Here is a 27,859-nt window from a genome sequence, read left to right on the forward strand (position 1 = left end):
AGAAATGATCAGAAGGGCTGTGTCACATTCCAAAGCCAAAAAAAATTAACAAGAATGCAAACACGATGGATAATGTACCACTGCCAAGACTGTCTGCCCACAGTGGAGATGTCAGCGACGCTGTCCCGTGAAACGGCCTTCCATTTGCCCGGTTCCTCGTCCAGAGCCAAGTTTCTGTGCCATGCCACCTCTCGGAGGGGGTCCTCTTCCGTCACGGTCTCGCATCATGCCACCACCCACTATTCCACGGGGACCCCCAGGGCCTCTATCATTGCGACGAATATCCCTACGATCATCGCCTCCACCTCGGGTCTCTCTTTCACGAGCGGCTCTTGTTTTTTTCTCTTCTACGTTCAAGCGCACCTCACCCCGGAACATAATAGGCTTACGGGGAAAAGTGTTCAAGGCACACGTTAGTCACCATTTCACAACGTCCGTTTATACAGGCATGCGAAAACACTGCGTTCGCTGCATGCCTCAGCCTACCTTCGCTTACATGCAAGAGACAAAAGTTAACTGTTGACGGTTCCCTGCTGCACACAGCCTTAGCCCTAGAGGTTTACGGTAAATGGAACAGCATTTTGAAATTCATTTGGCATGCAAGGAATTAAAATGTCTTTCTCAAGTAAAAGCAGGGTTGTCTTTAGCCTCTTCGCTTTAGGCTTTTAGCCTATTCACTCCAGGGCTTTAGGCTTTTAGCCTATTCACTTCAGGGTTCCTGAAGAATTACTCTACCAGGTCTCACTCCCACATACTAGAAATGAAAACTCCTGCTTCCTCCTCTCAAATTCCTCAAGTCACGACTGCAAATAACCTTGCTCATGTTTCTCAGCCCCAGGATGCAGAATTCAGAGATCCATGCGACGCACTTCAAAAGGTTACATACTCGACTCTCAGCTTAAAAGGATCTCTAAAAGTAAGCGTTGAGCTCCACGTGGTGTCTAAGAACCTGAATTTGGTATGACACGGTCTGAGGAAGGCTGGCACGGCTTTTGTAAGCTACAGAACACTCCTGACAGAATGAGCGTGCCAAAACTATGTTTTTTCTTACAACTGTTGTTTATGAATTAATGCTGTTCATAAACTGTTGTTTATGAATGAACGCTAGAAACAACAGCAACGCAAACTGGGGTGGCCCACGCTACTTGGGGTTTAAGGCATTCAATCCATCCTTTGAAGGCTACTCAATGCCAATACTTACTTTTGCAACTAAAATTCGCTGGACCGGCTCAGAATCGTCAAACACCACGAACCCAAAATTAGGCAGTTTTCCTCCCACTCCTTTAGTATTTATGCGAAGTTCTACCACGTTTCCGAAGCCTGGGAAAAAAACAAGGGAAAAGCCACGTTATCAAAACCCACAGTGCCAATTCTACCACCCCCCGGGTTGTTCCAGACAACACTTGTTGTGTTACATCATGTAGAAGTTCCCCTGTCCGGGCCCAAGTGCACGTTAGGTGACCTTTCAACTCAGTTTTTCTTCTTAGTCTCCACAGCTGAAATTGCTACTTACTCATGAAGAACTCCTTCAGCTCGCTCTCATCGATGTCATGCGGCAAGTTCCCAACAAAGAGCTGGTGGCTGTCTGGATAGCGAATTATTCGACGATTATCCGACTCATTCTGTTCCATGTCCCCTCTCCCTATTGTCAACAGAAAGGAGAAGGCAGAGCCGCTGAGGTTAGAAGATGTGTGTAGAGTCGGATGAACGCATCTACGAACAGCACCAAGCACGTTCACTCAAACAATTCCATACCTTCAGCTCTTGTGCCGGTGACACAGCGGGGAGGACACTATCTTCCTCTTTACATAGTCCTGACAATCTTGTGATATTACCACAAAGTATTTGTTTTCTTTTTGTCTGGTTTCCCCGGTTAGGTTAAATAAATCCATGTTAACTAAAACATCTGGCATACTGGGTAAGTTAGTTAAGAGGTTCTTGTTATATCCTGAATCATTATACTGAAGAGGAGCTCACTACCTATTAAAATGTACTTTTTAAGGGTTTGGATGCAAGTCACCTCTTCATCAATCCCTTAGCACAACACCAGTAAACCTACTTTGGCACTCGTACTAAAAACAAGGTTTGCCAGTCACCTCTTCTGGCATTCATCTTCCACCATTTTGTCCCAAATACAGGCGAGCGTTCCTCATGTTCTCTCCAGCTCAGCCGAAGTAGCAGTACGCTCAGCAGCATGCAAGATCAAATCTCTCCCGGTATCTCCCTGCTAAACCATGACCTGCCTTGCAGTGTGACAGCAGCACACAGTTACCCCTTTTGTACCTGCAGTATTTACAGCGTAGGTAAATTTACCCCCTTCCCTCAGCTTCCCCTACAAGCCCGTTTGCGGCAAGCTTTCTGGCTCATTGGAAAGGTCTCCTTAAGCAGGTAAGGCAGCTCGCTGACTTCCTTGGAAAATAAGACCGTGGGGCTGAAGCTCTACCATTTGGTCACCTGAGATTTCAGCTTTATCTCCCCTGCCTCTGCTACTGCCCAGCATAAGATCAGAATTAAAAGACTCATGCTATTACATGTTTTCTGTATGACTTGATTACCTCCAAGAGTAATAGAAATACAGATTTGCAACTTGATTTAGCCAGAAATTGCAGCTTTTGCTCCCTGCTGCAGATGACACGTTAAAAACCCCAAGAAATGTTAACCTGTAACAGATGTCACGGTTCTTTCTGGGCGCCTTAAATCCTTTCAGTTTCAGTTGTCCCCACGTGAAGATATACTTGCATCCATCAAAGCCTAAAGCACTTTTAAGCCCAAGCTGCACCACCGTTTTGTATGCACTTACTGAAGATCTTCATTAGAACCAATTTTAGATAGAGTTGGTGGAGACGCTTACAGTCGCTGAGACTCAAACACTTCTGCAGGCAGCGCTCTGCCAGCTCCTGCCGGATTTACGCCACCGCTTCAGGATAATCGCAAATACCACCCCCCGCCTTAGAACTCGCGACGCGGGGAAGACGATGAACTGATCAACGCCTGTAACTCTGGGCCTTTGACTAGATAGCTTTCGCCCAGCGCTGTGCAGAGGTTGGCCCAGTGACCAGGCTGGACTGATGAACGCAACTCAGAAGGCTTTTACCTCTCACCGCCACTTCTGACGACTGCCAAGTAACGTGCACGTTCCCTAGCCAGACCACCCTACGGATTTGGATACTCTGTATGAGCAAGAAAATGCAGAGAGCTGGTTGCTCATAAACTAAGACAAACATGAGGCAGCCAAACTGAGAACAGTATTTTAGACAATTATCCAAGATGGAAAATTATGTATAAAATTATTAACTGATTGAGGCTGACATGGTGGGAAGGTTTTCTTCCACAATGTTGTGGTCTAACCCCAGCTGACAAGTGAGCACCCAGAAGCTGCTCGCTCTCTCTCCCCCCACTCCCTGATGGAGAGAATCAGGAAAAAAAAAAGTAAACCCCATGGATTGAGATAAAGACAGTTTACTAAAACAGCAGAGGGTGGGGAAAAAAGAACATACAAAATAAGTGATGCACAGTGCAATTGTTCACCACCTGCAGACCGATGCCCAGCCCGTGCCCAAGCAGCGGTCACTCTCCCCCAGCCCAACTGCCCCCAGTTTATACACTGGGCATGACATTGTATGGTCTTGAACCCCCTTTTGGGCAGTCGGGGTCGGCTGTCCTGGCTGTGCCCCCTCTCAGCTTCTTGTGCCCCTGGCAGAGCGGGGGAAGCTGAAAGTCCTTGACTGCTGTAAGCTCTACTTAGCAACAACTAAAACATTGATGTGTTATCAACATTCTTCTCTTTCTAAATCCAAAACACAGGGCTACGCCAGCTACTAGGAGGAAAACTAACTCTATCCCAGCTGAAACCAGGACAAAAACCAAAAGAGGAACAATAGGTATTCAAAAGCTCTCACTTCCAAGGTTCAGCAAAATTAGAGCACATGGAAAAAAGCATCTGATTTCCGTACCAGCTTTTCAGAACTGCATCAAGCCACATGAAAAGTACTCGAGCATGTAAGCGAGTGGCCTGACTATTAAAAAACACTTCAACAAAACAGAAGCTTGGAAATAATGCCTAATCTTTGCAATAACTCATCACCAGCTTCGACTCCAAATCGTATTCCCCTATTTCTAGCTGAAGGCAGTAGGAACAGACATTATCAGCTGAATACAACACAGGTACAGACAAGACCTGTCAAGGAGACGCCTCTCATTAACCAGTCCCAAGCAGACACACAAGCTGATCCACGTTACCTGGTCGAGGTCCTCGGGGTGGAAAACCCGGTCTTTCCCTGGGACGCTGTTCACGTACACGAGGAGGTTGAGACTGAGCTTCGGGTTTAGTTTCAACTCGCGGCTAAAACAGGAGGAGAACATACACTCTTAAACACCGGCCCAGTGAAAAAAAAAAACAAAACCAAACCCCAAAACTCACCAAGACAAAAAACCCCCACACCGCAAGACATAGATAAGTGGCATGCACAAAAGAACTCCAGAAGATATACATCCATGTCGATGTGTTTGGGAATACATTTTTTTCACCTCTATAAATTCCTCTGTACCAATCCAGGACTGCAGCGTTCACTTATCTCTGCTAAAAGGTGCAAAGCAAACATCTCTCAATCAGAGCGTCTCCCCAAAACATGGCTAAGGTGAATTTTCCATGTTTGACCAGGTATTGAGACCCCAACGCTCCGTTATTCAAGAATCCCTCAACCTGACTAAAAACCCCACAAAGCTTCCTCATGCCAAGCTTAGGCTTCACGGATTAGGAGGTAGTCCGAGAGGAACAGGAAGAGATGGACAAATCACGTTTTCTGTCCGAGTCCCTGAGGGATTCTTTTCCTCGAGCGCAGAACAACTATAAGGAAACTGCCAAAAAGAAAGAGGAGAACAAAGCAAAAGCTCTCGGAAGTGTACTAAGAATTCCTGATACAATAAAGCCACCTGAAATGACAATTTCTACACACTACCTGCTGAGGATATTCTTCAGCTTTCCCGATGTCAAGACCATGATGCTCAAATTACACCCTTCATATTCTTAGGAACTAGAACACCTATTCAGTTTTTTGCAAACAAAAAACGCTTTTAAAGATAATTTGAGAAAGAGAGACAGAAAACAAAAAAAATATTTCCATGCAGCCTGCTGGTGACTGAAGCAATTTCCATTGTTTTTAAGATCTCATTTTCTGTACAACAGTCCAGCAGCTGCTGCTGTGCTGGGTTCTTATCTTAGAAAAACAAAATTATCCTTAGGAGCATGAAGAAGAACAGTAGCTTCTGAGGAAGATTAAACACAAGGGCAATGGCTGTAGGCCCAGACTGCTGCAAAGCAGTTTATGTTAACCATGCCCCTTATTTCCCTTAGAGGACTCAAGACAACTGACGGTTCCAGCCAGACAGTACCCAAAGGGGTAAAAAGACGTATTTGACATGAAACGTGCAGGTATTACGCACCAAATGAATGATTCAGCCCTTGTGCTCTACCCAGCTAGGCATGAGCTTATCCTTCCAAAATTCCTTGGATCATTTTTCTCAATTCCAAGAATAAGCTAGAAAAATCAGCCTTCCTGTTAAATCTCTTTTCATTATACCTCCCCTCATGGGTCACCGGAGCTCCCCTGCCACCTTTTATTCACATCTTTACTTCATTATAAATTACACCTCAAAAGCAAAGCTCCACACATTCAGACCCCCATTTCTTAGATACTTATAGCTATCAGGCTTAAACACTCAGTCTTTCCATCAACCATAGCAAAGACTTGCTAAGTCACTGATGTCCTTCTATTAAATCCCAAACAACAGTTAACTTTACCCACTTGCTTTGTACTTCACTGAACTTCTCATCTATTCACACAAATACTCTCTGTCTACCGAAACGACAAAGAGCTAATCTCATTAGTTGCTTTCTAATCAGTACCATCCCTTTTTACGGAGGACGGCTGCCTCAGCGCGCTCTGGCCATGCCTGAAGAGGAAAGCACTTGCGCAAAACTGCGCTCCCCCAAAACACTGCAATTATTAGCAGCACCACGAGATGCCCGCTAAGGGCTGCCATTTACAGCCCAAGCAGCAGCTAATTGCAACTCTCATTTCACAGAGAGCACACAAAGTGGACTGCAAGGCACAGAATAAGGATTTCAACAGACAACGACTAAAGGAGGGCTCAGCCCAGGAGCCAAGTATGCCACAAACCTCGGCCTAACGGAGCTTTGAGAACGATTAAGGAAAAGGAGACACTGTCTCTTCTCTTCAGGAGCTCACATGGGGAGGGAAAGGGACCTCTTTCTGCTGCAGCAGCGCTACTGGCAGGGGGGGAAGCAAAACCAGCCACAACTCAGCCTTTACTCGCTGACTTTGGAACTGAATAGCCCCTGATAGAGGGGAGGATGGGACAGAAAGAACAAGGGAAGAGGTGGCTCCAAAGGCCGGTACAATTCTATTTTTAAAATCTTACAAGGCTTAAAAGTTTCCCCAGAGTGAGATGCCTGCCACAATCAAAACGCATGCGTGCAAAGAACCAACTAGCCAAGCAAATAAACACGAAACCACTCTTCACGTGAAACAAAAGAAAAAACCCCACATCATCTCACCTGAATTCCAGCAGCTAGGTTAGATGCGTACCTCAGATAGCTACCACGCTGTCTCTGAGGTAAATGTGGACCACGCAAACTTACTGAAGGCACTCATCGATCACTTCCACAGAGGCGCTATAGATTACGGCAGAGTCTATCCAGAGTCCGGACAGATTTAAGGTGGTGAGAGGACGCAGCACCTATAAACAGATCTTTCCCGGAACTCATCACTTCCAAGCCAGAAGAAAAGAGTCAGGGAGCACCCTGCCTGCCCCCGCCACCCCTACGACAGCAGACCTGTCAATGCAAATGGGAGGTCGCAATATCTGAAAACGCTACAAAGAGAAGGCAGGTTCATTTCTTATCTCCCGCAAGAAGAGAATGAGCAAGGAATGCTGACCTGTTTGACTCCACAGCTGTAACTGAACAGCAACTGAACTGGTTTATAACAGTACATGTGCAGTCCTTTGAGGGGTTCTGAGTTAATGCTACAGAGGCTATATTTTTCACTTGATAAAAGATGGGGGGAAAAGTGGAGTGATGCAGAGAAAGGAATGAGAAGGACAGTTAACAGCTGCTTTCCAACGTCGCTGAGGCTGGCTAGAACAGCATCCCAAAGGGGCCACCCACCTTCTAGTGCAATCTATTGTCCTTGTTTACACGCACAGTGTCTAGCATTAATGCATCCAAGAGAACAGGAAAAAGCTGCTACTGATCTGTAACCCCTTGTAGAAATTCTTCAGGTGCCTTTTCTACCAGCCATCTGTAAACCATGTCTGAAAAGTGTGCAAGAGAAGGAGCTAAGAACTGACTAATTCTGTCTCCAGGAGAGCTGAGAGTTGAAAATCTTGCCACTTGGGTATTATTCAGAAACTTCCACACAGAACTACTTAAACATGAAGTCACAGCAAAAGTAATCTAAAAGGCAGAAAGCACGACAAGCTGCAGAGGCAACACAAAGAGTTTAAGGAGACACCCATAAGCTACATTGTGCTCTCTTGCATACATCACGTTAAATGATTTTTGCAGCCATGTAACAAAAATCCACCCTCTCTACTGCAACTAAATCAAGACCAATTTTGCTTTTGCATAAGGAAAATCTATTCTGTGCTAGAAAAACCACAGTTTTTATGGCTCGAATACCACCTAAATGCTCAAAGCCCTCTTGAAGCTGATGAAGACAGACAGGCTTCCCAACTCATTACATAGCCATTATCCGATTTCCATGACAGCCCTGGCAGCCCAGAAGCAGCACCATACAAGGTGTTTGATTGTTGTTGGGTTTTTCCCCCCCCCCCCCCGCCCCGGGGTTTTTTTGGGGGTTTTTAACACACATTTTTTTTAACACGCATTTGTCTGAAAGGCAATCCTGTCAGTAAAAAGCAGAGAAGAAACCAGTGCAAAACCAACAGCTGCAATACCCCAGCCGCTCTACTAAAAATTGCAGTCTTCTAAAAAGGTTGGACATGAGCTACGACAACATACAGTGCTTTGGTACGCAGCGTCAGCAAAAGAGGTTAAAGCCCCCATTTTCTGTTTTGAGGATTTCTGTACACATGGAGGCAGCTGAACTGAGAGTCTCAGACCGTCTCACACCAGCTTGGCATGTGCAGGACATGAGCTATCACCCGGTCAAACTTCCTTTTCCCTTTCCCCTCCTCAACCTAGGAATGGGAAGATATCATTGTCCCGGCAAGGAAATGTGAAACCTTCCATTCCTCACACAGTCATAAGTTGGTACAGGGTTCTGCGAAAAGTGAACTATAAATGGATAACGAAACCCAGCGTACTTCTGTAGACGTTAGCCTTACAAGGCCATCTTGCACCTTCTCGGAAACGGTGCTATCCCTTGTTACTGCCGCCAATGAAATACCCCTTTCAAACACACTTTAGAAAACTGCCATTTTGTGGGGAGCCATTTTTTTTTGTTTGGTTTGGTTTTTCCCCTTGTAAACTAAACCGTATCCCATTAAGATAGGTCAAAAAAATTTCAGTAGTGACTTCCTGTGTCCACATGAACAGATTTTAACATCACCATCACCCAAAGTTACACCTGTTACGTGTACGTGACTTCGCTTGCGACAAGAAGGTGAGTGCATTAACATTTAAGACACAATTAATTTGCGCAATTTAAGTCAAACAAATTGATCTGTTAATTTAAAAAACTGAAGCAGTTTGCAGAAGTAATGAGACAATCCAAGGCGTTCACAGATGGGTTACCTGTGAGACTGGTGCTTTAACATGGGGTGGAATTCCAGAGGAAGAAACAGTACCACTAGGAGGCAGGTTTTTACTGGTCACTGAAGCCCAAGAGAAAGCCTGCAGGAAATGCAACAAACCTAGGCTACTAATCATGGCAAACCACTGACATTCCTACAGGGAAACTTGTCTGCTGAAAATATACTTTCGGTTCACATCCGACTATTAAATAATTGTCGTGCAAGCATTACAACGAAGATACAGAAGGATTTGCAGTTCTAGCTGCCTGTGGACTCCAACGGCGTGGAGCAAGTGTGTACTGTGCCCACTACTGCTACATGAGCGAGCCCAGTTCCCTCAGCATCCCCAGATCACTGCTTTCCATGATGTAACCAAACCTAGGACTGAAAACCCTGTAGCGTTGTCTTCTACACAAAGAAAGAAAGTGGATGCCAGAAGTTAGAAGTAAAAATGGAAAAAGAGAAAAAGAATTGAAAAAAAAAAAAGTACGGGAGACACGCTGGAGCTAGAAAATGACCTCTCTCCAGCTTTCACCGGTTCCTCCCATCTCTTTCAAACTACTTCAGTGTAACCATACCAGATGACGCACAGTGCGCACGGTGGTTTTTCAGATTAGGCATCCTGCCTCTACGGGAGCCAGTCAATGCCCCCGTATCGATTTTGAACCTATACTGCCAGCAATTTTGCACGTGTCAATGCATTATGGCTTTTTTCAAGGAAGAGCAGTGGTTCCCATTGTATGAGGTATTTGTTGGTGGTAGCTTGAGGAGTTATCTTAACACGCTAACTCCACATTTAAAAAGGTTTACACATGCAAAAAACCACACACACACACTTTACAAGCACAGCATTAAATTTACAATAGGTGACTTGAGCAGTCTACTAAAAAATAAACATTCTTTCCTTTTTTAGTGAAGCTAGCACGACAAGCTGCAGAGGCAACACAAAGAGTTTAAGGAGACACCCATAAGCTACATTGTGCTCTCTTGCATACATCACGTTAAATGATTTTTGCAGCCATGTAACAAAAATCCACCCTCTCTACTGCAACTAAATCAAAACCAATTTTGCTTTTGCATAAGGAAAATCTATTCTGTGCTAGAAAAACCACAGTTTTTATGGCTCGAATACCACCTAAATGCTCAAAGCCCTCTTGAAGCTGATGAAGACAGACAGGCTTCCCAACTCATTACATAGCCATTATCCGATTTCCATGACAGCCCTGTCAGACCAGAAGCAGCACCATACAAGGTGTTTGGGTTTTGTTGTTGGGGTTTTCCCCCCCCCCCCCCCCCCCCCCCATATCCACACTCCGGGCTAACACACATTTTTTTTAACACGCATTTGTCTGAAAGGCAATCCTGTCAGTAAAAAGCAGAGAAGAAACCAGTGCAAAACCAACAGCTGCAATAACCCAGCCGCTCTACTAAAAATTGCAGTCTTCTAAAAAGGTTGGACATGAGCTACGACAACATACAGTGCTTTGGTACGCAGCGTCAGCAAAAGAGGTTAAAGCCCCCATTTTCTGTTTTGAGGATTTCTGTACACATGGAGGCAGCTGAACTGAGAGTCTCAGACCGTCTCACACCAGCTTGGCATGTGCAGGACATGAGCTATCACCCGGTCAAACTTCCTTTTCCCTTTCCCCTCCTCAACCTAGGAATGGGAAGATATCATTGTCCCGGCAAGGAAATGTGAAACCTTCCATTCCTCACACAGTCATAAGTTGGTACAGGGTTCTGCGAAAAGTGAACTATAAATGGATAACGAAACCCAGCGTACTTCTGTAGACGTTAGCCTTACAAGGCCATCTTGCACCTTCTCGGAAACGGTGCTATCCCTTGTTACTGCCGCCAATGAAATACCCCTTTCAAACACACTTTAGAAAACTGCCATTTTGTGGGGAGCCATTTTTTTTTGTTTGGTTTGGTTTTTCCCCTTGTAAACTAAACCGTATCCCATTAAGATAGGTCAAAAAAATTTCAGTAGTGACTTCCTGTGTCCACATGAACAGATTTTAACATCACCATCACCCAAAGTTACACCTGTTACGTGTACGTGACTTCGCTTGCGACAAGAAGGTGAGTGCATTAACATTTAAGACACAATTAATTTGCGCAATTTAAGTCAAACAAATTGATCTGTTAATTTAAAAAACTGAAGCAGTTTGCAGAAGTAATGAGACAATCCAAGGCGTTCACAGATGGGTTACCTGTGAGACTGGTGCTTTAACATGGGGTGGAATTCCAGAGGAAGAAACAGTACCACTAGGAGGCAGGTTTTTACTGGTCACTGAAGCCCAAGAGAAAGCCTGCAGGAAATGCAACAAACCTAGGCTACTAATCATGGCAAACCACTGACATTCCTACAGGGAAACTTGTCTGCTGAAAATATACTTTCGGTTCACATCCGACTATTAAATAATTGTCGTGCAAGCATTACAACGAAGATACAGAAGGATTTGCAGTTCTAGCTGCCTGTGGACTCCAACGGCGTGGAGCAAGTGTGTACTGTGCCCACTACTGCTACATGAGCGAGCCCAGTTCCCTCAGCATCCCCAGATCACTGCTTTCCATGATGTAACCAAACCTAGGACTGAAAACCCTGTAGCGTTGTCTTCTACACAAAGAAAGAAAGTGGATGCCAGAAGTTAGAAGTAAAAATGGAAAAAGAGAAAAAGAATTGAAAAAAAAAAAAGTACGGGAGACACGCTGGAGCTAGAAAATGACCTCTCTCCAGCTTTCACCGGTTCCTCCCATCTCTTTCAAACTACTTCAGTGTAACCATACCAGATGACGCACAGTGCGCACGGTGGTTTTTCAGATTAGGCATCCTGCCTCTACGGGAGCCAGTCAATGCCCCCGTATCGATTTTGAACCTATACTGCCAGCAATTTTGCACGTGTCAATGCATTATGGCTTTTTTCAAGGAAGAGCAGTGGTTCCCATTGTATGAGGTATTTGTTGGTGGTAGCTTGAGGAGTTATCTTAACACGCTAACTCCACATTTAAAAAGGTTTACACATGCAAAAAACCACACACACACACTTTACAAGCACAGCATTAAATTTACAATAGGTGACTTGAGCAGTCTACTAAAAAATAAACATTCTTTCCTTTTTTAGTGAAGCTTTGCATTTTTACAAGTTCAAGGTTCAAGTCTAGCTGTTCATACAGGATGACACTGAAAAGAGGTGCCAGTTTGGCCACTCAAAAAGACTACGTTCAAAACCAAATCTGCCGGTTTACCATCTGCACCTAGAAGCACAGATATGACTTTTAACTAACCTTGGGTGGTTCTTGTGGTAGTGAAACAGGTTCTACAGGAGGTGGAGATGGAGACTTCTCTTCTAGCTCCTCAAGGGTCTTCTCTTCTACTTCAGCTTTCAGCTCCTCGGTTTTTGTTTCAGATTCCAGTTCCGGCTCAGGTTCATGAGACGATTCTTCTAGCGCCTCCTCTATCCCATTGCTACAATAATCAAATGCATTTTATGCAGCTTACCACTTGCTTTGTATTTTATGACTTTTTATAAGCTATGCTATGGTAATGGCTGCTATTAAAAAGATCATTCTGTTTCCAGTTGCTACCATATGGTACCTACATATACAATACTATGAGAAGTTAAGCTGTTCCCCTGTAGTTGCATACAAAGCCAGATTTTACTCATGCTGAAGCAAAGACATGCTTTACAATTCTCTGCAGAGACTCTGGAAATCACACACATACAAGACGTATAAACCCTTTAAGGAATAGGCGCGAAACTCAAGAACTGCTGCTCCTAAAAGAATAGAAGCGCAGTGAGAGACCAATGGAAGATTACGCTATACACATCAATGAAGCCAATTTCGGAATTCAACCCACAACTTATTTACAAAAATGCCACACAAGTTGTGAGTCTTGTTCACCAAAGATCGCATGCCATTCCTTCTCTACTCCGTGTGTTCAAAATGTAAGGGATCTGAAGTTCTTCACTTCCCTCTTCAAGTTCTTCTTCCCACCCCAAAAGCTTACCAAATTCCAAACAGTTCCGCCTGTGCAGCGAGCCACAGGTTAGCATATGCCTAAGTGACTACCTGATGAATGCTGCCTTTACCACTTCTTTCCAAGCGGCACAGTAACCCAAAACCAACACCTCACTTAATGCTTTTAGGCATCAAAACCTTCCTGCGTTCTCTCGAGCAAGTCACTGCCTGAATTCCAGCAGACTCCCCTCTTCCGTAAGATTTCTCATGAAAAGCATTATGTGACCAGCGTTTAGCATTATTGCTGATGCACTGAACAGACATCAGCTAGTGATGTCGTAAATTTTTTTTTTTTTTTACAAGGAAACCAGGAAGTCATTTCTGGCCCATTAAAAGGCACTCCTACGTTTCAGAAAAGCACGGGGTTTGGTGGTGTTTGTTTCTTTGTGTTTGTGGGTGCGTTTTGTTTATTTGTTTTTTAATAAAATGCATTTTTTCTTATAGAAACATAAAGAAACTTTTTTTTTCTAAATCTTGTTTAGGTTTTAAGACACTGAGGAGAGAGACCTATTCTTCCACTACAGCTGTACAGCAATTTCTGGAGAAGTAGACCTTCCCCTCAGTTTCAAGTGCTACCCAAATTTGAGGAGTAACATATCACCAACCACCCCTTTGTTGACCCATCTGTTCACATAAGTTACATTGTATCAACTCACTGTTTATATAACAAAGACTCCATTAAGTACGTACATAAACAAAACATTTTCACCTCACACTGGAAACCAGAAGTGAAAATAACTAACAAACGTAAGAACATCCCCCACTCCTCTCTCCCTTCAAGAAGCAATGTTTCAAAATAGTGTACCAGTAACCTAACACATATCCCTACCAAGTTCAGTGCCGTTTCCTAAACTATCTGTTAAATCAAACCAATTGAATCCAAAGCCAAAGCAATTCTGTCCTTTTTATTAAAAAAGCAACTTCATATAATAAAAGGGACTTCTTACGTTACAGGATGGTTTTCATAGTAAGTACTGCTCGCATTCTCTTGCACAGGTTCAGGTGATGGTTGTCTTTCCTCCTGCTCCTCTTCCACCTCTTCCTCAGACTCTGACACAACAAGAAAAACTTCCTTAAACATCTCTGAAAGCGTACACAAACCACACTTAAAATAAAAGCTTATTAAACTAGTAGCAATCAAAATAAAGCTTCATCAACAAAGTAAGGCAAAATTAGCTGCAAGAAAAGACAGAAGACCCTTCCGCTCGCTCAAGAGGCTTTGTTTCTTACTATTTTCACAAAAAGGAGAAACTAGAGACATATTGCTGCTAGGAAGTTCTGGGAGGAGGGTTCAAGGGTCTTTCAAAGCAGCAGATGCCTTTCATATGTTGGCAGTAAAAGAGAAAGATTGCACTATTAGCTCATGAATCTCAGTACCTAAAACTAGGAAGATTAACCTCAAATGCAAGGATGATTGCCTAAGATGCTTTGTTCCACGGAACTGAGATGAAAAAATTCCAGAAATTATCCAATGAACACATGCACGTACATCCTGGCTGTGCTCTGATTTGCTTTGCCTCAGTGAACAGAGGAGAAAAAAATCACCCAGGTCAAGTTCAGCCCCTGAATAGAAACAGATTACTGAATGTGATGATGATATGGAAGTGAACTCCATGTCACGTTTGAAAAGCCAATTAAGATTTTTTTCTTCTAATCACTTCACCTAAAAATTCGACTGATCGGAGAAATCAAGTCTACCTGATGAAACTAGTGGCAGCAAAAGTACTAGCGCTCATTATTTCCATTCTCTGCCAAGCCTCACCAACCCTGAGCCAGTTCAGCCCTTCACGGAATAAGGGACTACTCTACGACCTTCATTTTACAGAATGTTCTGGACCAGCAGACAGTTCTGGCAACATAACCTACGCTACCCGCCTCAGCCCCCTCCCAAATCACTATGCTCCACGAGAATGCAATACAGCTTGCGCCTCTCCATCTCCTCCACACGCTTCCAAAAGCTCTGCACACACGCTACAAGAACAAGAACAAGCCAAACTCGGCATGTACAGTTCTGCTCACCTTCATCAAGTTCTCCTTCTGAATCCCCAAATACTTCATCTTCATATCTGAAGATATCATTATGGACATAAAACTTGTTTGGAACAGAACCCTGTAAAAGAGCAACGTGCATTTTTTTGCATATACGGTATATTAGCAGTCAGCAGCAGGATGAATTTGAGATATAAGCTTTGGGGTACACACCAACATTTTGGAATAGGACTATTTCACTAAAGCCATTTTCCAAGCGGTGTCCCTTCTCTATGCAAACAATTGAACGGTAACTTCTGCCCAACTGAAAAAGGGAGTTTCAAGCAGAAAAAAACCAGTTTTGCTAAGCCATGGCAACCATAGGTTCTAACTGAAGTCCCTTGGTTTTATCAAGGAATTTGAGTTTTCCTATTACAACAGCTTTACAATAAAAAAACAGAAGGAACTTTCACAGGGTGACTGTATGATTATAGCATTGCATAGGGCAAGAACCGAGAAATTCAACAAGACTCTAAAACATTAATCACCAACCACACAACAGTTTGTGATGAAGCGGGGGGAGAGAAGTAGCAAGAACACAAGACACCCTCTACCCTCACACTCCTGTGCTCTCACTAAGAGCTAAATTTGAGCAGTAACTTGCACAGCGTCAACCCATACTCACATTTGCCAGCAGACCTGAAAGAAAGTACAAAACTACACTAGAGACTTGATCGGCAGAGCTGAACGTTACTTTTTTTATTTATTTGTGCCAATGATGGCTCCCAAATGCAAGCTCCAATTTGCTTTGTATTACTGCTCCCATACCTCAAGTCTAAGAAAATAAAACAGCTCAGGACGGGTCCAATACACCTGTTTCTCTGCACTCGCGTACTGTGACATGCTTAATGATAGCCTTCGGGCCAGGCTCTACAAGCCAGATCATATTTTTTGCCCCAATATGACAAATTGTAGCTACAGGTCAGGTTTTCATCACCATTATTTGAAGTTAAACACCATCTTACATATACTTACTTCTGGAGCAAGCACAAAAGTCTGCATGAACTTCCTCATCGGCTGCCCGTTGTTTGACAGCTCTCCCATTACTTGCACAACCACCCCATCACTCAGGGTAGCGTGAGCATCCACATGACGAATCTTGGTGTGGCATTCGCTGAACTGTAATGACATCACTTTCTTGTGTATCTCCTAGAAATAGAGAGTTACATTTTAGCTACACTGAGTTTGTACGGAGCTTTACACCTTTTAAATACCCGAGTCTGAACTCACACAAAAGCACCCCACTGAAGCTCAAAAGGTGAATACAGGAACCAAGAGGTGTCTTTCACTGAGAACAGTCTACCTGAGCTCATTTAACTTTTATTCAGACGTTTTCCACCAGGATTCACCTACTTCCCAGGGTAGCTGAATAGCGTACAACTTACTGTCCAGTTTTTCCAGGTGTAATACAACATATGACCCATTTTAAGGCTTTCATTTTTTAACAGGCCTGTGAGAGGGACAGGATTTACCTGGTGTTTAAAAAAAACCCCAAACAAATTGCACATCACCCCCCAAACAAAAAAACCCAAACCTCTACGCATCCACAAAGTACTCAAACGTCACAGGAGGGGGTAACATCTGCACTGCCAAGAGTTTTGTGCCGCCAAATCAGGTTCTGCTGGTGAAAGGAGAAGAAACCAAACCTGCCCCGGGCTAAAAGCCACATTGCTGAAAGACGTGGCTACCACACGAACAGATGCTCCTATGTGACAGGCATTATTCTGATAAAGAGCTACAACCAAAGGGAAAACTTGTGTTTCTTGGACTTAGGTTGCTTCTTCAGAAGTTGTCTTCCACTTGAAGAAAACTCCACTTGTGGAAGAATTTGGTAATATACAGAATTCCATGTAACTCACAAAGATCCAAGTCCCCTTTCCACGGAACCACTTCTAACTGAAATAAGATACATCAATAGCACAAGTCTAACAGGTCCTCTTGATTTTGTTTCCCATCCTAAATATATTTTCTGTGCTCCAGATGCAAAGCTGATGAATCAAACACAACCCACAGTAAAAGCAGCAACAATCAAACAAAAAAGACTCAACCCAACAAATCCCTATCTGCTGCTGAACAGGAGGCAATATCACAATGTTATTTACCAGGTAAGAAAGTCAAAGAAATTGGTAAAGTAAAAGACTGATTTATACAAGCAAGTTCTGAACATTAATGAGGACTACTGATTTTGATACGCACAGCTTGCCCATACACTGCTTCTTGTGGTTTCCCACTGGCATCCAGTCCTCCATGGACATAAGAAGAATTCCTGCCATAAAACCTGCAAGTGAAGAGATGTAAAGGTCAGAGCAGTGAAAAAATAAAACCAAGTCTAACAAGTATTTTAGCTGAGAGTTATACAGCTCAATGCATCAGGAACTTCAGCACAGACAGCAAATCAAGATATATTTTCCAGTTCCAAGGCTTCAAGAATACAGGAACAAACAAGCTTAATATTCAGTATTTCAGTTTGCAAGCTCCTAAATCAACCTCAACCTTTCACTTGCTTCCATTTTGGCTTGGAGGTTCCCCAACCTCAAAATCATCTGCCTGCGTCAAAGCCTTGCTACCCAGACACGGCGCTAGCCTAGGGAGCACAACCCACCTGCCTCTCCTCAGAACCCCTGTTCTCTTCAAAGCTTCGGGCAACAGCGAGGGATTCTGTCTTGGGTTCAGACTGCACAGACAACTTGTCTGACCAGCCAACCCACCTCCACATCTATCCTGTCTCTCTGCCGTACGTGGCTGTTATTTCACACCTCAGCTTTCTCAGAAGCAATGGCTGAAGTGCTCACTACAAACCTCCAAAGTCTTAGAAAAGACCAGATTCTTCCGAGGCACCCCAGCTGAACACAAAGTTCCCAGAAGAAATGCTGTCTGAAATCCAAGTGTAAAAAACCAGCAAATCAAAGAAGGCCAAACAAAACTGCATTCTACTGCTGCCGCACCAAGGGATGAATTCAGTACTAGATGTAGCCCCAAAGCAGCGTTCTCTCTGCGCTTCTTGCAGGCAGGCAGCAAACAGTATTTCATTTGCCTTAATTGCATCACTGTGTACAATTCTGGAATCACCGCTTACAGCAGCCTCCACTGTATAACTGTTGACACAAAACTACTATTCCATACTTACGCTACCCAGCAAGTAGCAGTTGTGGTTTTGGTCTTGTGAACAGCACAAACCTCTCGACCGCTCCAAGAAAAACAAACCCTAAGACCCTTTCTTGACCCAGCTTCTGGACTGGATTGCAAAAGCTCATATTTTTATAACTAATGTACGTACACTTGCTTCCATTATTTTTGTGACATGTCAGAGATCTTTTTGCTCTTCCATTCCACTTCAAAATTTTGAGCCTAGAATAGTCTAAGTTTTGTTTTGGATTTTTAGTGCCATCTTATAAAGCCTGTGACCAATGCTTAATATTTTCTGTACATTTAAATGAATAGATCGAGAGAAAACCATCGTAACACACTTTTTTATTTAGAAGCATGTTTTGCCCTGGGAGCGATTGCCATGAGGTCTGAATGCTAACACTTGCCCTACTTCTATAAGATACCGTTATTACCCCGCTTTGTATGGTATATACGAAATAAAATTGTCATTAACTACTTCTATAAACTGTCACACAGATTAGCAAGGACAAAGAACATTTCTCTGTAGTTTACAAGCCAATGCAAAGGGGCAGTGTTAAGATACAAAATTAAACACTACAACTTCCACATTTGCCATTTCTTGGTTTATCCTACTAAACCTAGAAACTCTTTCCAGTTCCACTTTCCTGAAAATACCAACCCAAGATGTTAACTCCCGTGACTACATCCAGAAAAGAGTCCGGGAAATATTAGATTGCTTTCTTTGGTACCAACTGCATAACTACGTTTCTGAGCGTGGTCCAGCACTTCTTAACAGCAAGGAAAACCAGTTGTTCAGCTGAAGCAGCGCACAAGCGGATAGGAAAACGTCTTTTCACTGTCTCAATTCCAAAGTAAGCCCTCTGACAGTCAGCACGTCTTACTAAGTGTTTTCACAGGGGGACCAAGAGTTTTATTTTGCTTTTAAAGAACTGTTCAAACTCTTTGGTAGGCAGAAAACCTAACAAGTGGGAACTGCGGATCAGGAAAGGAGTAAACGTTTAGTCCCCAATTATATGGAACTATAGATTTTCAGTTAAGGGGCCAGTAAAGCCATATAAATTCACCTGAAGTGCAACAGGCATGCAAACTACGCTCAGTAACACCCGTTTAGAGGGCAAACTGATCTCTGCTTACCTGTAACCCCTGGATAAGCTTTGGATAATGACTAGCGACAGGATGCTCGGTGCTCTACTCAAGCTTTTAGTAGGATAAACCAGTAACTTTAATACTTGCTGTCCAAACTCCCTTACTGTTGCAAAAAGGAGCATGTCACGCATCTAGGAAGCTATGAAAACCCAAATCTTTCATGGCAGAGCAAGTCATTCAGACTAACAGCAAGAGAAAGAGGAAGATAAGATACCCTCTCAGAAGAGCATCACTCACAAACAAGGTGGGGCCAAAGAACAGAAATGCCGGTCACAAGCGGTGTCCCCCAGGGCTCAGTTCTAGGGCCGGTTCTGTTTAATAGCTTTATCAATGACCTGGGCGAGGGGATGGAGGGCACCCTCAGTCAGTTTGCAGATGACACCGAGCTGGGTGGGAGTGTGGATCTGCTAGGGGGGAGGGGGCTCTGCAGGGGGACCTGGCCAGGCTGGATCCATGGGCCCAGCCCAATTGGGTGAGGGTCAACAAGGCCAAGGGCCGGGTCCTGCCCTGGGGTCACCACAACCCCAGGCAGCGCTCCAGGCGTGGGGCAGAGGGGCTGGAAAGCTGCCCGGCGGAAAAGGCCCTGGGGGGGTTGGTCAAGGGGGGGCTGGATAGGAGCCAGCAGGGTGCCCAGGTGGCCAAGAGGGCCAACAGCATCCTGGCTTGTATCAGGAGTGGTGTGGCCAGCAGGAGCAGGGCAGGGACTGTGCCCCTGTGCTGGGCACTGGGGGGGCCGCCCCTCGAGTGCTGGGGTCAGGGTTGGGCCCCTCCCTCCCCAAAGGACCTGGGGGGGCTGGAGCGTGTCCAGAGAAGGGCAGCGGAGCTGGGGAGGGGTCTGGAGCCCCAGGCTGCTGGGGAGCGGCTGGGGGAGCTGGGGGGGTTCAGCCTGGAGCAGAGGGGGCTGAGGGGAGACATCGCCCTCTACAGCTACCTGAAAGGAGGCTGTAGCCAGGTGGCAGTCGGTGTCTTCTGCCAAGTGACACAAGCAACAGGAGAAGAGGAAATGACCTCAAGTCATGCCAGGGCAGGTTTAGATTGGACATTAGGAAAAATTTCTTTCCTGAAAAGGTTGTCAAGCACTGGAATGGGCTGCCCAGGGAACTGGTGGAGTCCCCATCCCTGGAGGGATTTAATGGCCGGGCAGACGATGTGCTTAGGGACACGGTTTAGCGGTGGGCTTGGTAGTGCTAGGTTCATGGTTGGACTTGATGATCTTAAAGGTCTTTTCCAACCTGAATGATTCTAAGATTCTATAACATAATCGTTGACTTGAAAAACTGGTATAGCCATACCCTTTCTAAGTCTCTTAGAAGAGTTTCAACTGCCTGACCTTTACAGGCAACGTACAGTTATGGATATGGACAAGATGCTAACTGGCGACAGACCTGCCTAAGAGGTGCCTCCAAAGCTAACTCCAAGGCAAGAGGTCCTTTCCTAGGCCACCTGAGGAAAACACCCAGGCACGATACGTACCTAAGGAACGCGGTTCTCGGGTCAGAACGAGCTGCCAGTTTGTATATCAGGTATCCATGTGTTACACGGACAGCCTTGTCCAGCTCTTCATCTGATCTGACTCATTTATCAAAGTTTTGAGGGCAAGGAAAAATTCTGCAATTGCTAAAAAACCTGCTTTTAACTTCTGTTAGATTACTAAACATAGATTAGGAAAGCCTGGAATACACTGCTCCGACACCTTAAAAACAGATGCAAACAAAGAAAACAACATGGTTCCGCAGGGGTTCAGTGATTTAAGTAGAAATTATACCATTCCTTTTCCCCACCTCAAAGCTATAGCTGAAAAGTGGCATTACTCAAAAGACTGAATTCTTAGGTAAGCCATCTGAGACCTCTCATTTGTGCTTAATCAAACAGTCAAACTCTTCGCCATCAACCTTATGCCAAGTTCTGAGACAAGACCGACCCAAGCAGTGACTGCTTTTTTTTCTTTTTATACTCTGGCAAATATACTTTCACCTTTATTTATTACAAGTCCATGCTGCTCTAAGCCCAAATGTGGAAATGCAAAATAATCTTAAGGGACAAGCTGTATGTAGCCAATCAAATCCAGAAAAAGAAGGAATAAAAAAAAAAGGTGAGGGGGGGGAGAAGAAAAAAACACAGAGTACCACTTAAATAGTGGACACAGGTTAAAAAAAAAAACAAACTACTGTATTTTCCGCCTACCTTGTCCAGGCCATGACATTTATACTTAAATTTCCAATCATAATCTCGATAAAAACTTCTCAGAGGGAGTGCAAAATATGATAGACTGAAATAATTGGCATGCTTCTCTTTGGTACTAAATGCAAGTGCCTCCTCTGCCATTTCCATTCTTTTTCTTTTCTGTATTTTTAGAAAAGTATTTCTGAAATGTGTCCATATTACCATTTTATCAGCTGAGAAACAGCTCGCTTTTCCACACAGGAAATACCTTGATAACATGCCATACATCCATACAATCTGACTTGGTTCTAGAGCGTAAGGAGCTTTCAGTAAGATGAAATACTTTTCCAAAAGCCCCCAGATTAGCCAGGTCCATTTCCTCCCACACTCAGAAATTAACGTTTATATGATTTATAATAAACAGTACACACTTCCGTTGAAAAACATCAGTCACTTTGCGCGTGAAAGCGTTACCTGTGCAAGAAGTCAGGAGCTTTATTTAGCAGAGTGTAGTACTGTCTCACGAACTCCCGCCCTACGAGCAGGGGACTTGGCTTCTCCATCACCATTTCTTTGGTACACAGTGTCAAATGCTGTAATTAAAAATATTCACGTTAGTTTGAAGACAGCCCTATATACCGCAACTTCAGGGGAAGTAATTTTGATAATCAGACACAAAACCAAGGGACATCAAAGGCTTGAGCTCTGTGCATGTTCAAAGTGGGAACCTCCAAAGAAACAAAATCTGAGCAATTTGGGGATTTTCCTAACACGACTCATACTACAGCAATGGCACGGACATGAGTATTTTACTTATAAACCAACCTTAAAAGAACAAGGAGCTGCCCTGCCTCACAAGCAGATGATGAACACAAAATTGGTCATACGATCTTCACCACAAGTACTTGTGAGAATACACAAGGATGGAGCTTCAAAATTTTTTTTTTTAAACAATCTATTAAAAAGCAAATCATAGCCAACACACATTCTTATGAATACAGCAATAAGCAAAGTACGTATGTTAACAAATTGCTGGCATACCATGAGGAACACTGAAAATGCCTCTGGGTACAAAACATAATAATCTGTGACAAGTCATTACGCTACATCAGATCTGTATCACACTAGATCTTTTCTTCATTGGCAGCTGTGCTATTTCAGGAAAGGCCACCGAAACCCTTCAGAAAATCTGAGAAAGGCAAGTGCGCCATGATCGCACACAGCCAATTCTTCCCTAACGACTTGAAACAGAAGTTTGTTTATGTGCTCAGAGAGACGAGTACCGTCCACCTCTGTCCCTATTTCAAGTGACAGTACTATTGATTTACACCACAGAATCACAGCATTTTACAGGATGTCTCAGTACAATTCTTCACCTGTCTCAGTGTTATTTCCTTTCATTATCTTTTCAGAGGTCTCAGTGTGGGTAGCAGAGGCTTAATGAGCTGTTCAGGTCTCCAAGTCATTAAAAGGCAGTAAAACAAAAATGCAGGTACTCCTCGCTATCAGCATGGGTGCCATGAAAAGAAGTTTTAAGAAGATTAAAATCTCCATGTGTCTCAGTTAGTATAGCACCTCCTTAAAGTCAAGGACCTGAGTCTTAGCAGGCCCAAGGGGTTTGGAGGTAAAGGCAGCAGTGAAATTTAAGCCAAACCCCACAGCATCGTCATCAACAATTTAAATAGTCCAAACAAAGAACGGTATTTCCACATTTCACCAGGCACTAATGGAAGGCCCATCAATACACATATGCTATAAAAGCTATTTTTCCAGTTTTCATCAGCACATACTCAAGAGTCAAGGAAAAGCAGCTGAGAAAGAGGGATCTGGGCACTCTTCTCACCGGAATAAAACGAGCCACATTCTTAGATCAGCCTGAGCAGCCGTTGGGAAAGTGTCTTAATGAGAACTTAATGCTGGAAGCACTCACGTACATACTAGCCAGAAACAAAATACTGAAGCTGAGATGGCGAACACCAGAAATCAAATAAATTTATCTGCTAGTTTCTTTATGGTGCACCTGTGTTGTTAAAGAACTCCCCTCCATCACGCACATTGATAAAAGCCATAACCTACACAGACAGGGTAACACGAACAGCCATGCAACTGCTGCTCGTCCACAGGTAATCCTGCCTGCATCAAGCTGACCTAACGATTAATCAACAAGATTTAATTTCCACCCTGTTCAGTACTTCCGATTCCTGTGCTACCTGGAAGGCACACTGGATTTGCAGGGCATTCTTGAACAAAGGAGAACCGGAAGCGGCGCAGTGTATTTCATAATAGGCTCGCAAGCTGGAGGACTAAAGCAAACATGGAATCTCTTTCCTCTCCAGACAAGGCTCAGAGGTAAGGGACCCAGAGGCACCCACCCAAGGGACCGGACTCCAAAACTGAAGGAACATCCTCACGCACCAGCGCAATACTTCTTGCAGCTTCAATGGGCATGGCTCAAGTTCAGAACAGCTTAACAGCAACGTAAGCCTACACGTGGTACTGGATGAGGTTGTCACCATTACCTCAAACAACTGAGTTCCTATCTGGAATTATTTCCGTGGTCACTTCTCTCAAGAAAACAAAAACAATGGGAAAGTTAGCACAGACAGGAATGGTTTGTTACTTGCGTGCAAAGATAAGCAAATGAGCAAAAGCAGAAAGGATATTTTCCTCCAAAAAGCAACACCGAGTGCAACTGCAGGGCAGTGCTGAAATAAACAGTAACATCCATTCAACTTTGTGACAACATCCCAGCTACGTTCTGTTAGATTCTGGTACGAGATTATTACAGACTATCCTCAGCTCTGGAAAAAACATCTTTCGATGGCCCGGGATAACAAATGACAACCGTGACAAATAAAGCAAGAAGTTAGCCTGTGCGAAGAGATCAAACTGTGAAGGGCTAAAAGGATGAGATATAGCTCACGTTAGGACAATCGTGCTGAAGTACTTGGGAACCAACGGCTACTATAATTTCTCAAGTCCACACTGAATTAACAGCGCGCAAAGCCATTCAGCCTGTAATCATCTTTATACATAAAACTTTATTTCTTAAACTGTGTTTGTCACTTCTTCAAGTAAACAGAAAGAAAAAAACCCCCCAAACTATCACCCATCCTTTTGCACAGGAGGGCAGCAGCAATTTCTTTCTGAAGAAGTACTGAAGGCCACTATGCATTGACCACCCAGAGCATTCACTGGCATGCATCTTGCTTGATAAGCAGCTCTCATATTAGAGAAGCCTTTTTTTCCTAAAATATATGAAAGCTTTCTCATTATCATTTCCCTTATCCATAGACAAAAAGAAGTGTGACTAGTCACTTGCGGCAAGGCACTAAGTTACCCAAGGCGATGACTGAGCTACAGAATGGCGGCATACATGCTCAAACTTAAGTATCCAGAGAATAAACTTCGGCACAGAGTCTTCGGTTGTGCAAGAGGTAGTTCAAAGCCATCACCATCCGGTTTCAAGACAGACCAACAACAGTGAGGCTGCCTGGATGCTTCACCAATTCTACTTCAAAAAAAAAAGCAAGCTGAACTGAGTTCTGACAGGAAGTCAAGAAAGCGTCATCTGAACTTGCAGGTAACCTCCATCAAGACAAACCTTTAAGCTTTGGGAGGGAGATGCAGGCCTCACCATTTGTTTTACTAAAAAGCTATGAGCAAGTAAAATATTTTAATTTATTGACAAGCAAATTTCATCCTCTGAATAACTCTTCCATAGAACAATTCGTCCACGACTAAAGGCACGCAGACATCGAGCTCCAGTTTTGCATCAACCTGCAACAGCGTGGCCTGTTCTTAAATTCACAAGTCTGCAATTCGTATCCCAGTCACTGATCAGATTTGAATATGCCACTTAAACTGGAAATAAAATTGGGCAAAATGCTCTTGCGAATCAGAAAGACGCTCCACGCGCAAAGCAAAGACACAAGGGGCACTGTACCGTTTCCCACACCACAGGAGCCGAGGGACAACAGAAGGGAAGAGGAGAGCAGCTTCCACTATCTTGGACGGGTTTCTTGTAAATTCAGATGCTCGTTTTTAAACTGCATTTCCTACCATAGACAGTAAATAATGCCTTAAAGAGCGTGCCCGCTACCGCAATCCATAAGCGTGACTCTGAGATCCCACTAGTGCAACATACTGTGTGAGCAGCCACACCTTGAATGAAGCTAAAAAACTGAGAGTCCAGCTGGCACCTGTAATACAGCCCTGCAAAGGCTGGCGGGTACTCCATGGTAAGGTGAAATAAGCATTGGCTGAAATGAAAAAATATTGAAAGAGCAATCGAGAGTCCCAAACAAGCCAGTTCAGTACTGAAACCACCTTCTCTCTTTCATGCTCTGCGAGGTAAGCGCTCAGATCACCCTCCATCTGCAGTAAGGGCCAGCAAACCTGTAAAATCTACCAGAATCCCTTTACTTTATGATTGCCTTTACCTAATCCGCTACAATCTGAATTGGCTGAGCCCCAAGGCATGCAGTTCTTTCTAATCAAGCTGTCCTGCAGGGTTGCATTTGGCTTTTTTTTTTTTATTGAGAGGAGCTTAAGAGCATCCTGTATTTTATGCACATGACTCCTATAGGGGACCATCTTCCGGGCAGTTAAGCTGCACCATCCAAAAGAGCTAACACCCGCCCGAATAGCAATAACAATAGCCAAGGGCACCACCCCTCCTGGGGAAGCCTCCGCATCTCTCTCTCTGTCACCACCCAATGCCAGGTTCAGGGCCTTCCTTCCCGTATCTCACCAGATATACCTATTAGTCTGACATATTAATCTTTTCACATGTTCCTTGAGTTGCAACGCGTTCTTCATTTGTCAAATTCTCTCAAAAGAAATGACATCCAGTGTCACAACTGCTACAGTAAGTACTCAAATTCAATGCTGTGCATTAAGATACCGTGCTTCCTCAGCATCTTTTCAGCACTGTAAAGTATTCTTTAAGTGTGATAGTAGATGTATAATTTGAAACCTCAGTTCCATAAAGGAAAATATCTCATTCATAAGGACACCAGTGGATAAGTAGGCTGCATGGTCTGCTCATTCTGTTTTCTCTTCAGTTTAAGCCAGCTATCACAGAAAAGATTACATTCTGCTAATGAAAAAAACCACAGGATGCAGATCATAATTCCACACGGCGAGCCCACATCTGCCAATTAGAACACTACAAGAACATTCCAAACCGTGCCTCTTGCACCCAAGCTACTGGAGGCCACAAGAAGAAGGAATCCTTAAGAATGAGAAGGCTTTCCTAGGGCAGGTATGGCCCTGTAGGCATACTTACAATCACAATGGACACAGAATGCCTCGTTAATGATAAATTAACGCCAGAAGCTAAAGCAATAGGTTTGTCACTAACGCCACCTTTGCTGCTCAGAAGTTGAAGTTGCCAAACCCCATACCCACTGGCGATGCCATGACAACACAGCTATACTGCCCTCAGGAGCCTGGGCATACAAAGCAGTGCTTGCTCCATATCACTTCCCATAAAGTCTGCCACGAAGCACTAGGTAGGATGGCACGGCCTAGGCTGCAGAGTAACCATTTCTTGTAAGTTGGTTACTGATCTTCATTCTGCTATTACTCCCTAGTTAAAAGTGTCCATAAGAGAAATGAAAAAAAACCCACAAAACAACCCAACCCTGAGATATCTGAGACAACAGAGAGCGCTTTATACAAAAAATAAATGCTTACTAAGAGAGGATATCTTCCCCCTCCTCCTCCTCCATCCCATTACAGACCAAGGAATACTGTGCTGGCTTTAAACATACAGGTTGCGTGTAAGTAGCCTTACCTGCGCAAGAACTGAGCAAGGAACACAATAACTTACCCCATTTCTCAGCAGTTCAAAAATACCTTGGGTAACTTTACAATTCGTTCTATAGCAAAGCAGAACGCTTGCACGCTGAATTTGCGAAGTCTAGAACATACAAAGGGTTCGGGAATCGCCAAACCCACACGGAAGGCCACACTAACAAAACCTACGTGACTAAGTCTTTCTGGGCAAAGTCAAACAATCATCGCATATTCTCTCATTCTCCACTGTGTTAGCTCTTTCCCGTAGCAGCGCCTGGCACGAAGCTCAAGGGGGTCACCCAACTACCCGAGGGTCACCCAGCTACCCGAGGGTCACCCAGCTACCCGAGGGATTTAAAAGCTTTGTCGGGGGGACACTCCTGTGCACCCACACTGGAAGCGCAATGACCTCTATTTTAGCTCTCCGAGGTTAGGGGGAGCAAAAGCCTGAGAACGCACCAAGCTCAGCTCAGAAGACAAACGGGAGAAGCTCGGAGAAGATCTACTCAAGGCATCCAGATCTGCAGAATAAAAGGTGCCCGCAACAACTTCAGCCATGTTACGTGTGAAAACAGAGCAGCTCAGGTTGCCTCCGGGGAAGGAGGAAGTGGAGAGAGGCGAGGTCCGCAGAGCTGGGAGAGATCTTGCAGCCAGTGATGCCATCGCAGTGCCAATTCGTAGGAGAAACGCAGGGCTCCCTGACCGGGGCCGGGAAGCCAAGGCTGCCTCTGCAGCACAGCCGGGGCTGAGGACGCTGCATCCTGCACACGCCGAAGCCCAGACGCCTCCG

At 44.2% G+C, this 27,859-nt stretch overlaps 1 protein-coding gene across 2 annotated transcripts; it reads right to left on the reverse strand.

Annotated features, from left to right (window-relative positions):
* Positions 1–27,684, reverse strand: G3BP2 (G3BP stress granule assembly factor 2). Of its 2 annotated transcripts, XM_009644726.2 has the most exons (12): positions 27,529–27,684; positions 21,742–21,860; positions 17,026–17,107; positions 15,805–15,978; positions 14,821–14,911; positions 13,749–13,851; positions 12,067–12,247; positions 10,992–11,090; positions 4,240–4,342; positions 1,514–1,642; positions 1,202–1,320; positions 1–384 (listed from the first exon to the last, which is right to left on the reverse strand). In XM_009644726.2, exons 1-12 carry the CDS (start codon positions 27,625–27,627, stop codon positions 112–114), a joined length of 1,572 nt encoding a protein of 523 aa, XP_009643021.2. In that variant the 5' UTR covers positions 27,628–27,684; the 3' UTR covers positions 1–111. The 2 variants fall into 2 exon arrangements, with proteins under 2 accessions (XP_009643021.2, XP_009643022.2); XM_009644727.2 differs by lacking the exon at positions 10,992–11,090 and having other exon boundaries at positions 27,529–27,682.
* Between the last annotated feature and the right edge of the window lie 175 nt (positions 27,685–27,859).

This window comes from Egretta garzetta, unplaced genomic scaffold, assembly GCF_000687185.1.
Source record: "Egretta garzetta isolate BGI_Z169 unplaced genomic scaffold, ASM68718v1 scaffold378, whole genome shotgun sequence".
NCBI lineage: Eukaryota > Metazoa > Chordata > Aves > Pelecaniformes > Ardeidae > Egretta > Egretta garzetta.

Excerpts from the sequence above, each read along its gene's own strand:
- G3BP2 (XM_009644726.2), bottom strand. The coding sequence starts at position 27,627 with ATGGCTGAAGTTGTTGCGGGCACCTTTTATTCTGCAGATCTGGATGCC. Across the intron at positions 15,979-17,025 it reads AAGCAGTGTATGGGCAAGCT|GAGATACACAAGAAAGTGAT; the intron begins GTGCGTATCAAA and ends CTCTATTTCTAG. Across the intron at positions 14,912-15,804 it reads CTTTTGTGCTTGCTCCAGAA|GGTTCTGTTCCAAACAAGTT; the intron begins GTAAGTATATGT and ends GCTCTTTTACAG.